We start from the raw sequence: 17081 nt of genomic DNA on the forward strand, positions 1-17081 counted from the left end.
GTCTTGCTTAATTTATCATTGTAGTAACATTTCAGTGAAATGTATTGTATGTATTTGTAGATAAGATGATGCACTGCCTGCGGAAATGTATCCAGTGATAACTGAAAGCTTTCTCATTTTGGTAATATAATGGAACATTAGTCAAGCACTTGGTTGTTCTTTACTAACAAACTCAATTTACCTAAGAAGTCAGCTCATGGTAGAAGTCAAGGAATACTACATAAGAGCTAGTGATTTTAGAGCAGAGGATTTTATTGGTGGTTTTATTCCCAGTACTTTCAAGTTTGCGATGGAGCTTTTTCTGGGGAAGAGAAAGATGATACTTACTTGCTGCCTATGGTATGAGTTTTGTTAGTGGACTTGTAACAAATGTTAAGATCACTACACTTGCTTGCAGTTTGCATCCAAACAAGAAGATAAAAGCTGATAAAAGACTGATTAATCAACCCTGTATCTAATCCATCTCACAGATGGGATTTGAGAAAACTTACTCTAGAACGTACTTGTAAATTCAAATATTGGCACAAAAATAGTTGGTAAAATTTAAAAGCAGCTGTTGATATTATGTAAAACTTTCCTAACAGTATTTTCACTTGTGCCTAATCCTCTGGTACTAACTGTAGTCTACATTTATACATTTTGTTTGAATGCTGGTTTTGTTGCTTCATTAGCTCCCTTTTTCTCTTTCTCCTTTTTTTTATCCTGCCTTTGCTGCTGCTTTCCATCTTCTGTCCAGCTCCATCTTTCGACAACTCCCCGTATAGCACTCCACTTCCTGAATACTCCAGTTGCCAGCCTCCTTCAGCACCTCCTCCATCATATGCAAAAGCAGTCTCAGCACCAATGTCAGAGGCCACACCGGAGTACGCTGTAGTGACTTCTGCACCACCGACTTCCACTCCCCCTACACCGCCTCTAAGGCACTCTGCATCACGTTTTGCTACATCTTTAGGCTCAGCTTTCCACCCTGTTCTCCCCCATTATGCTACAGTTCCTCGTCCGCTAAACAAAAGTTCTCGGCCCCCTTCTCCTGTCAATGCCCCGGCGACTTTGCCTCCAAATACAAAGCCTGTTGCCTGGTCCGCGCCCAGTTTTGCCCCCCTTCCCCCATCTCCTCCAGTAATGATAAGCAGTCCACCAGGCAAAGCTGCTGGTCCGAGACCTGTCCTCCCAGTGTCAGCTTCTAATCCAGTGACCCAAATGTCCACGTCTCCCACGGCTCCTAATGGGCTTCCTGAAAACCTGGCTTATCCGGTTCCTTCACCTTCTACCTCAGGTCCAACTCCGCCTCCGCCACCTCCTCCCCCGCCACTGCCTTCCTTTCCGCCTCTGTCACTTTCTGGACCTCAAGCTTCTCCTTCTCCCAACTCCCCGAATGCCTCGACTCCCTCATCCAAGCCTAGTGTTCTCCCTTCTCCCTCTGCAGCTACCCCTGCCTCTGTTGAGAACTCTCTAAACTCTGTGCTGGGAGACTCCTCTGCTTCTGAGCCAGTCTTGCAGGCAGCCTCTCAGCCGATTGAACCTACGACCCAGCAGGGTAAGGCTTTCTGTTATTGCTACTAATGCACTAATCAGGAATGCAGTCGAAACCAATTGGTATCGAAGCCCATAACTGCCCCAAAGAATTAATACAATGCTTCCAAAGTTGCAGTGATCTTAATACCACAACGAAATACCGTTTGGAAAACTGGGGTAAGGGAAACTTTAAAGCTCCGTGGATAAGAGCCAGCATTCTGTGGCCTGTCATAAGTAAAATTCTGAATTCCTAAACTCTTACCCGTCAAGAACAGAGCTTGTCAAATACTCACTTGGTAAATCTTGCACTGTTAGTTTATTTGGAACATGATGTTAATAGGCAGCATCATTAGTTTCCTAACGGCAGCCAACATGGAAGAACATATGTGCGGCTTTGGACATGTGATTGACCTTAAGTGAGGAATAATCTGAACCACTTTGATACTCTATGTAGTTTCAAATTTAGAAAGTAGTATGTAACACCTACAGCATTTCTTCCTGTACAGTGGTCGTATTTTGATAGATGGTTGTATGTGCGCATGTATATAAAGATGGGTCTTCCTGTGGTATTCTACCAGCAGAGCTAAAAAGACTTTAGCAAAAAGTTTGGTTAAGCAGGTGACAGTCTTAATGGACACTCTACTAATATGATAGAAATGTGTTTTACATGGATGTAAATGTCTTTGTTAACTTGAATCCTGCTTTTATATTGATTCAATAGATTAAATCTTTGTACATAAGTGTGCAGTAGCTCAGCTGAAGGTGTGGGCAGAGGGGCTCCTGGGGGACGAGCAGACTGTGGCTTCATCACACACAAGCCATGCAGAGAAGACCCTGTTTATACCCTCTTGTCTTAAATGAAGGTGTGAGCTACTTTGGGATGGAGTGGAAATAGGGTGAATGGCGTCACTTGTAGTATGGAATAAAAGTGTGCACTTGGATGGTGAGTGACACCATGAGAGTTTAAAAGGCTCTTAAATTTACACAGTGGTTAGCAGAGTAGGAAACCAGGAAGACTCGTGGTTAAGCAACCTGCCTGTAGAGGTTGCTTAAGGTAGTTGCGCAGCATTTTTAGTAGCTTATGGCAGTTTGGGTGAGGTAGGGCGAGGATGTGGGGGGCTGTTTCCTTAGTCACAATTTCTTAAACTGTTCCTATAATAATAAACCAGTGATCATCAGAATATTCTTGCTTCAAAACACATTTTGTATTGCGTATCAATGTGAATTTAAAGCGTTAAAGGAATCATAGATAAAAAATAGAAGAGCTTGTTCCCATCAGCTTAAAATGTCAGTCTTCTAACTCACTAATTAGTGTTTGTATTAAAATATTAAAGTTGATTCCTGGAATGTTTTTTAGAGGAAAGATTTTTATACAGCTTAGAAATTAGCATTGGAACTCCAACAGTTTGAGGGTTCAGATGTTTGGGTGGTGTGTTAAATGCTTGTTAGTGCAGTGAAGTCACTCTCTGTTTAGCACCATTTGAACACACAGTATTGTTCCTACGTGGTATGATGCTCATGCCTTACTTGACTCTGTAAAAGCTTTGCCTGTTTCCTGGTGTAAGATTCTTCTTGGTTGCAGCACAGAACCTGACTGGAGGGGTTTTGTATGTAAATGTCTCTGAAACTGTCTGATCTCTCATAGCATACTATGTAATATTTTTAGTGCATTTAATAAGAATACTTCTCTCCTGCTGAAACTTGCAGTGTTTTCTTGCCTATAAAAAAGGACCCTTACCAGTATTAACGTCTCATACACTGAGCAAAAGAACCAGTATTTCAATGGAAATAAGATCGATCTTTTCTAAATCCTTAATATAGTCTATTTGTTTTCTCTTTGATACTAGGTGTTGTCCAAGGACCACCTGCACCTCCTCCCCCACCCCCCTTACCCCCTGGTCCAGCTCAGTCTTCAGTAGCAGCCCCACCTCCTCCTGGCCCACCACCACCACCTCCACTTCCACCTTCAGGGCCGCCACCACCACCACCACCACCTCCTCCACTTCCTAGCCAAGTTCCTCCTGTTCCCCTTCCACCTCCTGCTCCCCCCCTCCCCGCCTCTGGATTTTCAGTGGGATTCGTGTCCGAAGAAAATCGCCCTTTAACTGGACTAGCAGCTGCACTTGCTGGAGCCAAACTTAGGAAAGTCTCACGGGTAAATACAACTCTTCTTTCTTTTTCTGATTCCTGTTTCTAAATCCTGTCTTCCCGAACTGGTTGTAATTTTTGTTCAAGATGAGTAACAGCATCAAGACTTCTGGGGTAGACTTAATTCATTATTAAAAAAGTGTTACACGATGTACTACTAGCCCATGACATTCTTTATACAGTTGTTTCTTTCTTGTATGTGAACTTTGCTTCTTTCATTAGGTCAGCTATCATTCTATTTGCACATCTGCTGTTATTTTGTTGTATTACGAAGGGTGAAGACTCCTCCAGTTCAAGTGGAGGAGGCGGCGGCTCTGGTTCATCTAAAACAGACAGTGGCCGTGGAAATGGACCACTTCCCTTGGGAGGCAGTGGGTTGATGGAAGAAATGAGCGCCCTGCTGGCCAGGAGGTAAGGAGCTGTTTCTGCTGTGCTCCAGGCGCTTCGTCATTGTCGAGGTAGGATTTTGGGTGCCTGTTTGCAGCTGGCTAAGGATCAAATAAACATCGGCTTGCTCATGTGGTTGCTTTGTGAAGTTGGTAACGTTTTGTGAATAGCCATTTTTACTTGAGTGTAACAGAGCACTTTTCTTCTGTGTAAGTCTTTGTGCAGCAGTAGGGGAGGGGATACAGACTTCAAGAGGAGAAAGAATTGCACAGTTGCTTTGTCAGGAGGGCTTTGTCCTTGAAAGTATTTTGAAAGTACTTTTTTAAACACTAATTTTCAATTATCTAGCTATCAGCCTGTATATGTCTTTAATTACGCTAAACAACAGTCTTCCAGCTTAAAGCCATGATGATCTTGGCAACTTTTGTCTCTGCTTATAGGAGAAGAATTGCTGAAAAGGGATCAACAGAACCAGAGCAGAAAGAAGACAAAACTGTGAGTTGAGAAATTTTATCTACTCCACATTATTCAGTACTAGGTTATGAGAAAGATTCTAATGGTGTACATGATAGATATTATTATTTATACTTTACCATATATACACACACGTAACCACTATTTTGTGAAGTGCATAGTGCTTGCAAATTTTCTACATACAATTGAGCAGAACCATTTAAATCTATATATAAAGTGAAATAAATATTTAAACAGTTGAGATTAATCTGTTAGATTCACAAGAGTCAAAGGTGGTTGTTTTCTTCTCTCTTCCTCCTCCCCCCCTTCTCCCTCTGTCCTCCTTTTTAATCAGGAAGAATCAGAGTCTTCAACTTCTAAGGTTTCTTCAACAAGCACACCTGGTAAGTAGCACAAGTTTGTCAACGCTGTGACTATAATGCTAAAATTTAATGACAAATCTCAGTCAGCTGTGCTGAATTTTGGAGCCTGCCTCTTCTCCCGTGATAAGAGCCTGGCATTTTGCTGTAGAATGGGTCCTGGTTCAGAAGTGTTTCAGAAGATGACAGATAAAAACAACATCCACTGGAACACTGCACTTGGTATAGGGTGTTGAACTTATGGGGCTGATGCACGGAAAGCAGTTGGTAGTGAATGTGAAAGCAAGTTGTCTCGGTCATTGCAGGACATGAGTTGGGACAGTAGTTTGTTTCCTTGAAGGCAGACATACAAGACTATCAGAGTCAGACAGAAGCAGTTGCCGCTTCCAGGTACTTTAGTAAAGATTCCCTCACATGCAAGTATCCTTTCTAAATCAATATAAGTGCATGGACTAGAAACTCTTTAACCATGATTCCTCTGCTGAGGTATGCTTGTGGCAGAGTTTGGAACTGTGTAGCCAACACTTCTGCTGCAGTCAATAAGGAAAGCGTACATCTCGCCAGTTCTGTAGTTGGCCAAGATGTATTGTCAGCTTACATATGTAAATGCTTGTGTTACAAGGATTCAAGTGACACTCAAGACTTTCTTTTCCTGTCCTTTAGAAGTACCTTCTTGTATCCTTAGCTTCCCTGGCCACCTCCCCCTACGTGCATACAAGAGGGGGAGGATGTGCCATATAACCTGCAGTTTGTCATCCCAAAAGATACTGGAAGCAGAAGGAAAATGACTGGGTAATGAATATACCAGTATCTTCTAGCTTTCTCTGCTGATTGTTTGCCCATGTGTATGCTTCTTCACTAGACGATTCAGCCACTTGATGGTGTGCAGGCCTTAATATTGAAAACCACTGCTGTAGGGTGAACAAAACTCAGGTGGCCACTGGCTGTGGGATAAAAAGGACAGCTAGGAGCTAAGTGTGTCCGGATGGAAATAACTGGAAAACTGTTAGTATTGAGATACAGCCAGTAGTCTAAAGAAATTAGACTGCAAGGCAATAAATGACTTAATACAAATCAAGTTTTTCATCTCTCCCCCCCCCAGCTTAGGAGTTTGCTTCATCCTGTTAAACACAGATACGATATTAGCCTTGGGAAAATGACTACTTTTGGAACACTTCTAATAATATAGGCCCAAAAGAGGGAAATCAAAAACAATGGAAGTGAAGTGGTTCCTTTAATTGGTTGTCATGATAAGAAGCCTCATCAAACTTCTTTAAAATGTCAAATGCATCCAGAGGTTTGACTGTTTCCTTCCAATGGAGAGATTTCACTTCATTTCTTGATGTAAAATGCTCTGGTAATGCTATGCCTCATCATTGGAGCATGTCTTTAAAATGTTTAAGAGGAATGCTTGGCATATTAAGCAGAGGCCAGGTCAAAAATTTGTGTAATTATGTATAATTACCATTAATAATATAACTGAAATTGTTATACACAGACTTGCTAGCATTTACCTCTTTGGCCTTGCGCTTACCCTTCCTATATGCTGTTGTGGGGAACTGTCAGAGTTCCACGTTCTTTGTCAGGAGGAGTATGATGTTGAAAGGGGAGACATTTCTGTCTTGAGCTTGAGTCTCCTTGCACTTATTTTGATACATTTCAACTCTGTTAAGGGGCTGTACACGCTCTCTCTCTCTCCTGTTTCTTACAGGGAGAGTTACACCATGATTACTTACACATATTAGTCCTTTTCTGTAAGAAACACACAGTCACATAAAGCTAAGTAAAACCTAAGTTAAAACATGTTAGGTAATAATATAAACAAAACAAGCTCAAAACCATGGGATAGGCAACGGATGTATGACCTTTGGATATGCTCTTTCAGCTAGGTAAGGATAATCATGTGGTCCTTGAGCAAGCTGCAGCCATAGCAGAAGTTTCTCAATTTTGCAGATACACCTAAAATCCTGCTAAAATAACTCCTAAATCCTGCTAAAATAACTCCTATGGCAGGAGAAGTCCTGAAGCCTGGTATATCAAATTAAGCTTAAGACTTCTTACTAGCACTGGCAACCTGTAGTTGGCTGGGTCACAAGCTATGCTAGCAGACTTCTGCAGTTCAGATACTCTTCTCAGTATCTAGCTGCATCCCAGAGAACTTCCTGGTCAGTATGAGACTCTGAAAGGGCATTTCTGCCTCTCAGCTTGCCCAGCTTAGCAGAGCTGAGCAATACAAAAGAAAGGGAACAAAACAAACAAATAACTCCCAAATCTGAAATAAAGACTGATAAGATCAGTGGCACATTAAAGTCCTGAGTAAGTAATGATAGCAAGTAAGTAATAACAATTCACACTACAGAAAGACTGTTTTAACTTGTGCAGATTGTAAGGAATGAAAACCTTATCTGTAAGGAATGAAGCATTTGCGGTGATAGGTATGTCCTGAGGAAGGGCCTAGGTGAGACAACTAAAGGAAAAAAACCTCTCATTAACCATGCAAGAACACAAAATAAATGGTCCTTAACTGAACTGTTTGCCTTGTTTCGTCTGTGATTTCTGTCTGTCTGCTATTGACAAACAAACCTGCCCAATAAAGCTGGCTTTCACATGTGACTTTAGATCACTGTAATAAACTCAGGATAGCAAGTCAAAGTTTATTGGAGAGGATTCTAAGCAGAACTGAAAGCAGGCTCCATAATGGAAAGTGAAGCATCAGCATATATAAAGATAGGTTGGGCTCTTTAAACTCGACTACAAATTAGACTCATGCCTATAGACTAGGCCCAAAAGTCCTTTTCTGCAGTGTATAATAGAGTGCTTGCCCATAGAGTAAAAGCTGCCCAGATGGGAGAAGAGATGCACAGTAAAACTTTGTCTGGTATCACAGGTGGTAAGTAAACTGCAATCCCTTCTAGATCCCAGGGCAATGTACCTTTAGTTTTGAGTCTGTATTATTTCGAAAGGGGGAAGTGATATATTGCAACTTTAGAAGTATCTTTTTGGGGACAAGACTTTGGAAAATACATACCTTGTTGCTGAAAGGTATTCTAGCTGTGTGAGGTTGTATCATCCCTGCTGTCGCTTCATTGAAATTGACACTGAATTAATTATATATAAGTCATTAATAGCTCAGGAAAACTCCTTTAGCTTAAAAACATCTTCCACTAGTATTTGAAGTTGACTATTTGGTTATAGTTCCAGAATTCCATGTTTCACAAGTGAAGCAATCAGATACATAAAGCATAGGCAGACCGTCTCCCAGTTGGATTAAGAATCAAATGGCATTTGCAATGTCTAGAACAAAAGTGAGACTTTAAGATGCTATAACAACATAAATGGTAGTATGACTAAAAATAAGATGAATACAGCAGGAGGTAGCTTAATATGAAAGAACTAATGCAATGTAGTAACAAAAAGAAAAACCCAATGGCTGACTTAGGTTGCCAAGTACTTGAAATTTCCGCACATAAATTACACAACAAATAGAAAAAGATAGTTTTTAATCTTCTCACTATGTTTTCCAGAACTAACAAGAAAGCCTTGGGAAAGAACAAATACAGTGAATGGAAGCAAGTCACCTGTTATCTCCAGGTACTCCCATTTGTACCAGCTATCTTTTCCTTATGTTTGCTGTTGTTGCTCATGCTGCTAAAGATACTGGACTAAAATAGCAAAAATCACCTTAGTAGTATTAAAAGCAAAATGTATTGGTTTAAAATTATTGCTGTGAAACTGCTTTTCGCAGTTTTAATTAGGAATGAAGAGTTGCTTTTGGAGAATGCTAGTAAGTGAAATTTTTGACAGAAAAGTAAAACCTAAAAAGATTCCTTAACAATTGCTGGTGTATAACTTCAATTATTAAGGTGTATGTTTGCCTACAGCAATGTTTAATTCTTTCTGTTTCTTTACATTTTAAAGTCTGAAATTTCCTGCAAGGGAAAACAAAATTCAGTGCTGTGATTCATATATTCAGTAGTAAATCTAGTGAATAGGTTTTCTCCTTTGTATTTCTGTGCTAGTCATAGAATGGTTATTTAGAAATATAAGCCATCTTGGTAAGATTTGATTCTGTGACAATTTTCAGTAGCTGTCTCATACCAATCCAAGGAAGTCCATCCTAAAGAAGCGTGGAAATATTATACCTCCTTCAGTGCATTAACCAACCTTTGGTAACTTGTCAGCTGGAACTTTGGTAGGCAGTGGGTGTTTCAGTAGGCATTTCCGTAATGCAAAAGAGTGAAATGGCTGCTTTAGCAATTTTTTTTTTGGTTTTTTTGAGGTATATTTAATTGCCATTTACATTAAGCAGAAGGCTTGTGGTTCATTTTAGAATTCTTGTATGTTTTGCATACAGAGATTAAAAGATTCTGACCTGTGATAATCTGACAAAGTTACCTGAATTTCTTGAGAGAAAACAAAAGAACATGTTAAACTTGAGAATGCTGTGTTTCAAATTACTTGAATTCTCCTTAAAATTGTGGCCTGTTGGAAAGAGCTATGCAAGATTTGGTGATTAGAGAAGAAAAACCAATTATTTTCTCAGTGGCATTACTTGTGGTCGAGGTTGCCATCAAGGTCTTCAGTTCTAAAATGCAGCACTAAACACTCTCAGCCTATATCAGTATCCTTGTCTTCAGGATTTCAGAAATAACTAAGTTCAGGACCTTAAAATGTCTGCCGCCTTGATCCTGGTTGCTGGCTTTGTTTTTTGTCAGAAAGCAGGTGACATTGGTGGTGATGTCCTCTCTGCTATACTGTCAGTGTAACAAAATACTGCTTTACCTTTAGCCTTGACTTCCCCCTACCTTCTTCCCCTTCACCCCCCGGTAGGTCTTATGTGCTTTAACTGAGGTCTCTTGTTTTCAAGCAGATCGAGGTATCAATACATGGCATTGAGGGGGAACTTGTCACAGAAATAACTTGTGTAAGGAATCCTAAAGAGCATTTTAGATTTCATATTGTTTAAGACAGTTGCTGACCTGGGCCTTTGGGTACAGATACCCTATGGATAAGCAATTGAAGACAGGAAGGTGAAGGGATTAATAAATAGGGCATACTCTCTATATCAGACTCCTTTGGGGAGTCTGGGATGTCCTTAAGTCTTCATTCTACAGCCATAGCTTCTTGTAAACTGTTTTATGCATCCTATTTCATTGATTTTGTTTCAACCAGTGAAATGCAGAGGTTACTGAGGTCTGTTTAAAAATGTGTTCTGATCTAGAGGAGTACAAGAGTACACAGGAGTTTTGAGACCTCTGTTGAGACGTATTGAGAAAATCTCTCCATCAAGCTTTTGTCCTCAGTCATCCAATGGAAAATGTTGATAGAATTCAGCTTGATGAGAGCCTCACTGGGTGTATACTCTAAAAGTACTTCCAAAATAAGAATTCCATGTTTATTGAATGTCAGTATTATTTTCCAGTGCTATCATAACGTGTTGGAAGGTGCCATAGCATATATTTTAAGACTGCTTGTACAGTTTTCTAGTCAGTGTTGACGGTTTGCCCTGCCAGGATGAGGAATGTTTCATGGATGGAGAAAGAAAAGGTATTAGTAGAAGTCTCTCTTGAATATCCTTGTATTTTTCTGAATTCTCTACAGTTGCCAAGTCTATCTCAGCAAGCAGCTTGTTAAAGTAACTTTCTTTGAGTGAGTTAGTCAAAGGGTCCTGCTATTTGAAACACTAATACCATGTTTGCCACAAAGGGATATCTTTCACCTGGTAAGGCTCGAGAACCTGCTTCTGACCTCTACAGAGAGGATATGAGTCATTTACGGGGATTAAACAGAGCATGCCTAAGAAACTGGCAAGTGAGCAAAATTTTCTCTTCAGAGCTTCCAAACAGGTAGACAATGAAGGAGTTGTTATTCAGAATGCATGTTCTAAGTATTTTAAAATAACTAGTCTCCTGTTTAAAATCAAGCCTTTTTTTTGTAGCAGACTTTGAAAAGAATTAAGCTATTTCAATGTTTCAGGAAATACTAAAAGCACATAGAACTCTTGGAATGCAACTAGTGAAACTCCATGGTATTTAAGGTGCTAAAACTGAACAAAATTAAGACTTATTATAGCTTGTTAAGATAGTGTTTCTCCCATTCGTAGACGGGAATCTCCATGGAAAAACCTGCTTGCTTCTGAAAACAGGTTCTATGATTCATTAAACAGGTATCATCCTGTTGGGATTTGAGACTTTGTAATAACCATTTTGACCAGTTCAGGGTTGGACTTTTTCTACATGGATTGGTAATCACCACACACACCACCAGGTTCCTATTCATGTTTTGTTTGTGGACTGGTTAAAAGCAGATGGTGTCGAAGGCAAATTGAGATGGCTTAAGAACCAGCTATGAATTCATATTAAATACTGGTTTTCTGGCAGTCGCAACCTGCAAAGATACAAATTCCTGTTGGATATGCCAGGATTTATTTAGTGAACCATTTGCAGTGTTTTGAGAAGCAGGTTTTCAAAAATGTAAGTTTAGATATGCAGGAATAGCAATGAATTTTCCAGGTGAGTTTTCACATCTGCTTTTCGCAAATTACGTAAAGATAACAAATAGATTTTGCCTGACTTAAACATTGGAAAGGAAAAAAAAAATAAAAAAGGACTTGTTAAATATAAATTAATGTCTCTGTTGAACATATTCACAAGTTAGAAGTAACATCATGTGTATTTTAAGCTGTAGATCTCAGTTTCACTCTCTGTAGCGGTAGTCATAAAATACTGACATTGAAAGCCTTCATGTTTTAAGAGCTTTCCACAGGTAAACGTGTTGCAGAGCCCCTCAGAATTACTGAGTCAAATTCCAGTTTTGCTTTTCATGAAGGCACTCATTGTGGTGACTACTTAATCTTTTGTATGAAAAGTTCCCCTTTTAGCTATTTAATCTTGGGTGGTGTATTCTGCATGTTGGCATGAATAAAATCTTTATCTTGCATGCTTGATTTAAGGTGTTTTAGGGACGATCGAGGTTGCCTCACTGTGCTGTTAGGCAATGCTATGAAAAACCACACGGGAGAGCTCTTTAGCTATCTTAGGATGGAATGGTTGGGATGTTTTATTCACTAAATTTCAATAGTTAATGTTTTTCTTAATGGCAACTGCATTCACCATTAATCATTCTTCTGAGGAAGTTGAAGAAGGAAAAATAGGATAATTTGGGGGGGAAGACAGCTAGATTTGCCTGAGATTAGAAATTATCTAGTTTACAAATTACCATCTTTCATATTTGAATGAAGAATGTCTTGCATTTCGGAAAGCAGAAATGGAATACATTCTTAAGACTGAGTGGTAGAGTTTATAGAGAGGCTTTTCTGTTGAGATTTTTGGCACATAGCAGGAGTATATAGTGTATGATTGGTAGAGCTGTCGTTTTATTCTAAAGATCTGAAGCAAAAGAAACATCAAGCAGTCTATCTGTGGAGAGCTCTTCTTTAAAGTCATCTCATTAAAATATTAAAGTCATCAGTCATTTTATTGAAGTACTTAAGTATATTCTTGTTTGGGTTCTTCCATTAAGGCAGGTAGTAGGTGCCTGATACCAGTTGCCAGGAATTGCATTTGAGAGGACACTGATTCTTTTTTTGAGTTGTGTTGGGTAAATGCTGTAATGCCATAGTGTATGGGAACAAAGCGATGGTCAATGGAAATGATCAGAAAATATATATGGAGAATGTGAAAAACTCATGCTGTTCTGCTTGGAGTAGGTCAGTGTTCACAGTTTGAGGTCTAAACTGCAAGTAACACTTTAAATATCAGATATGTGATGAAGCAGCAATTGCCAAAGATCTCATCTTGGTGAATGTTTTTGAGCAAGGAATTCTTTCATAACAAAGTAAGCACTGTCAATATCTAAAGAGTTTTATAAAAGATCCTGAACTGTGGTTTGTCTTCATAGCATTAACGCACACTGTAGATTTTTCTGGTGGTTGCAAGGTGAATTCTATTTTCCAGCTTCTTCCACTATCAAGTTATTGAATATTTTGTTTTCTGTCTTACTTGGTGGATCGTGTATTTCATTTTGGTGTGTTTCAAGCAATAATAATATTAGTGATTTCTCTCTTCAAACTTACGTTTGAACAGCTGTAGACTTACATCCAAACAGCTGTAGCAACTGAGTTTTGTGATCCCAAGTGAAGAACCGAGCTGGTATAACAACACAGGATGTTCCTGCACCTCTCTGCCTTGATGCAAAGTCCAGCAGCAAAGGGACAGTTAATACAGTCCCTTCTGCTGACTCTGTTTTGCGTAGTTAACTGCTGGCAGTTTTTTCCTAAATGGGTGCCACTAGGCTTGACATAACTAACTTGTCAGAAATAGTGCACAGAAATAATCATGAAGCATTAAAAAAAATGGTCAAGAGGTTTCTACCACCTGCACTGAAGTTATTGCCTTTTGAGAAGATGAATGAGCTCGAGTGTACCAATTTAAAATGCCCTGTCACCAGAATTACTCAGTAGCTATGAATGTGTATGAAGGTTTCCATTAATTTTTTGAATGTGCCAGGCTCTTCAATGACACAGGCACACCCTATTACAGGTTAGGGGGAGGAAAAATAGGCAACTCTTGTGTCCCATGTTGTTTCTTAACATTTTTCACACTGGAAACCTACAAGAGGTAAAAGTATCTGCTGGAGAGCACAAACCTGAGAAAGTTTCTGTAGTATCAAAACGACAGTTTGGTGTGCATGGCCTTTTCTGTTGGGAGTCGCATTTTGAGTGTTTTCCTTCAGTTAGCAAATAAGAAAATAGTCCTGTCAAGTTATAAAAGTCATCAAGACAATCCAGTATGAGGCTCATTCAGCTCATACTGAACAAAGACAGTGTAATCAGACAATTTCTTCTTGGATGAACTGCTGTCTTGTAAGGGAAGGTGCATGAAAGCAGAAGGTAGTGATTTTTTAAAAACAAACAAACAAAGAAATATATATATATATAGGTTCACTACTCTTTCTTTTGAGTGAGAACACAGTTTTTTTGTGTTAGTTTTTTCCATTTATTTATGCATTTTTAATTTAGCTAAAGCAATGAATATACTGCTTGTGCTCCTCACACATTCTGCTTTATTCTGAAAAAAGATAGTTTTATACTGTGTATTTGAGAGAAGATAAAGCGCAGAACTGTGCCTTTCCTGCTGGTTTATCTTTTTTTGTTCCTGGCCACCTTCCATCGTAATAAAAAAGGCTGCACCTTCAAGTAACGAATCCAGAAAAATGCACTGTTTAATGGATTCCTCCTATGTGAGAATTCTGAAGTGAGATACAGTTTAGGCCAGGCTTTTTTGTTCAGTGATGCCACATACAAGGACAATGAAATAGGACCCAGTCTAGTGTACTAATACCCTGCCCTTCCTTAACATTAGCATACTGTGATAATTCTAAACATTGGGGAAACCTCTTGACGTGAACTGTCAGCAATTTTATCAACAGCTTCTTTTTGGCTCAACATTTTATAGAGTAATGGAGAGAGGATGTTAGCCAAGATGTAAAAAGTAATTAAGAACACCAGAACAGTCCTCCCTCTTTGTCCCACACCACCCATCCATCCATCCCTGCTTTGGAGAACTGTTTCTGTGTTCCTGCTGTTAGCATCTAGGTTCTGTCTCTGCTCATAGCTGTAGGTATGCAAGGCCCTGTGGAAGCGTAGTAAGTACATGAGTCTTGAGTTACACCTTGTATAAACAGAGGGGATCAGAAAAGAGAAGTGAGAAGGTAGAAAACCCACTTCTTCTGGAATGTGTGTTAAAAATGCAAGACGATCTTGGTAAGCAAGTTTTCGATGTCTTAAGAGAGTATTGCGCAAGCAAACATTGAACACGAGGTAGTCCAAACCACTAGAACTTCCTCTCACGTATTATCTTATAAATCTTGCTGCTGTTACAATACTTGCTTTCAGTGGCTTTAGAAAGCAATTGATGGAATAACGTAGGTTAGAGGGGAGTTAGATATGGTTGCTCAGCCGTGTCCTGTCAAACGTTGAAAATCTGCCAGGGTGATTCCACAGCATTCATACAGTTACAGCATCAACATGTAGTTTTTAGTTACTGGGAGTGTTTCTTTGAGAGGGCCTCTTTTGAAATGAGTAAGCAGTTGAAAAGGGAGAAGGGAAAATATGTGACATTTGAAGGCGTTCAGCTTTTCATGCCTATTATGAAAAAATCAGAAACCACTGACAGTGAAATCTGTCTGCTACTTGAAAAGTTCTTGTTTTGAACTAATAACTCTTATTCTTACAGTAATTAATATTTCCAGTGTGTGGAAAATGTTCTTGGTTGTTGCTTTCTATTCTGTGTGGTATTTTGGGTCTGCCTGATTCTCCCACCCTCCCACTCGCAACATTTATTTTCATTCTGATTCTTTACTATGTTTTCAGTAGACGAATGTTAGCAACTTTGATGGGGAAGTCCTATGTATCCTGTAATAATGAGTGACCAGTAATTCATGGATGTGTTTTTGTACTGCAGACCAAAATCTACACCAACGGGGCAACCCAGTGCCAATGGAGTACAGTCAGAAGGCCTAGATTATGACAGATTGAAGCAGGTATGTATATAATGCTTTGAATAGAAAACTTGGGTATAAGGACTTGTAGCTGTCCAATACCAGTTTTTAACTGTTTTGTTAACTAGTTCCAAACTTAAATAATGATTTAGTAATTATTAGTCATTATTTTTCCCCAGATGTGTTTCAGTATTCTTAGGAGCAGTAACTGTAGGATGGTGGCTTACACAGCCCCGTTACTTTCTCACAGATGCTTGTTCCTGCTTTTGCGTTAGACAGCACACATGAGATGGTGTTGATACTATGGATGGAAGTGGGAAACTGGTTTGCCTGGAAAAACCTTTCCTTCTCTTCTCTCTACCCAAACAAGCAAACAAACAAACAACAAGCCCTCAGAGCAGTTCTAGCAGAACAAGTATCAGCATGTTTTAATATCAGATGTGAGCACCCATGGTCATGAGTTTGGTGGTGAAAGAGCATCCAGTGATACCACCTTTTGTGTAGCTATCCTGGGTAAGAGCAGAGGAGAGTCTTGTGGGAAGAAGGTGCTAGCCGCCTGCTGTTAGATGAGGAAAAGACGTTATGGGATGCTTTGGAAATTGTTTGGTAACAGTTACCTGTCACCAAAGGTGACAGGCCTTTGTCAAGTACACTTGCCAAACAGACAAATCTGTGCAACTAGAGGCTCGGCAAGGGATCCCTTGTGACTTGTATGAAGACAGGAGCTATCGGTTAAGAGCATTAGTGATCTGTAGACGGAGCAGACGTTCCACGTTCCTAAGAACAGGAGCCCTCAGAGGAGCAAGTGAGTGTAAGGTATTTGTGTTCCTCTGACTACTGAGAAGTCCCCCATTGCTGAGGAGGCCCTAAGATGATCATCTTTGCTGCTGCTGGTAGGTGCTTTCAGTCCAGATGTCCTTTTGAGAGCAGTTGTTGCCTGAGGCATTGGGCTGATGCTGACCCAAGTAGACTTGTATAAGGTGTTTGGAGTTGTCCATGTGCGAGAATGCTACTGTGTATTTTTGCCCTATTGTGCTTCATGGTGTGTCTAGTGATCTTCAGGGTCTTTGGGAACTGTGAGGCCAACTTGCAGCAGGGAAGCCTGATTCCCATGGGTGAGCAGCGTTTCAGCATGGTGTCCCTGGTGTAGGTGGCAGTCTTGAAGAGGGGTGGTATGACGGGGGTAGCTGGCCTGCTGGTGGCTTGCTGAGTGATGCTTGGGCAAAAGCAGTACTGCACTTTCTCAGTGCCTATCTGAGTTGTGTGGTATCGGGAGTCATGTTTGAGGTCTTGATACTGTTTTTTGGCCACATTTGTCCGTGCTGAGCTGGTGGAAGCTTCTTTTCTTGGGGAGCAAGTTGAGATGGTGTTAGTTACTTTTCTGGCAGAGACTATGAGCACGCAGTGTATTGTGGGTGTGATCTGCCGCTTTTCCAGGCAAAGCTCTGCTGAAGTTGGATCCCTGCCCTTGAAAAGGGGAGTGGTGTGCTTGCTGTTGCCGAGATGACTCTACATTCAGGAGTTTGTAGAGCAGTGGTTGGTTGTACAGCGGATGGGTTCCAGACTTGACAGGTTCGGGGGGTGGTTGTAGGGCCATGGTGGTGGTATTGGCAGCAGTGGTTTTTAGAGGGGTGTGGATTGTGGAGTTGGAGGTGAAGGATCTTCCTCAAGTGGCATTTGGATCAACGGGCTGGTCCC

At 40.2% G+C, this 17081-nt stretch overlaps 1 protein-coding gene across 5 annotated transcripts in view; it reads left to right on the forward strand.

Moving 5' to 3' along the window:
• Positions 1-17081, forward strand: part of ENAH (ENAH actin regulator) — a 98199-nt gene that overhangs the window by 75036 nt on the left and 6082 nt on the right. Inside the window, exons 6-13 of one of the 5 annotated variants that reach the window (XM_050894612.1) lie at positions 737-1537; positions 3363-3670; positions 3938-4074; positions 4491-4545; positions 4859-4907; positions 8408-8474; positions 10987-11049; positions 15347-15425. In XM_050894612.1, the coding sequence (XP_050750569.1) occupies positions 737-1537; positions 3363-3670; positions 3938-4074; positions 4491-4545; positions 4859-4907; positions 8408-8474; positions 10987-11049; positions 15347-15425 (1559 nt within the window). The remainder of the gene's footprint in view (positions 1-736; positions 1538-3362; positions 3671-3937; positions 4075-4490; positions 4546-4858; positions 4908-8407; positions 8475-10986; positions 11050-15346; positions 15426-17081) is intronic. The other 4 variants (XM_050894615.1, XM_050894616.1, XM_050894613.1 and 1 more) reach the window with 4 other exon arrangements.

The sequence above is a fragment of the Gymnogyps californianus genome, chromosome 3 (assembly GCF_018139145.2).
Source record: "Gymnogyps californianus isolate 813 chromosome 3, ASM1813914v2, whole genome shotgun sequence".
Lineage (NCBI taxonomy): Eukaryota > Metazoa > Chordata > Aves > Accipitriformes > Cathartidae > Gymnogyps > Gymnogyps californianus.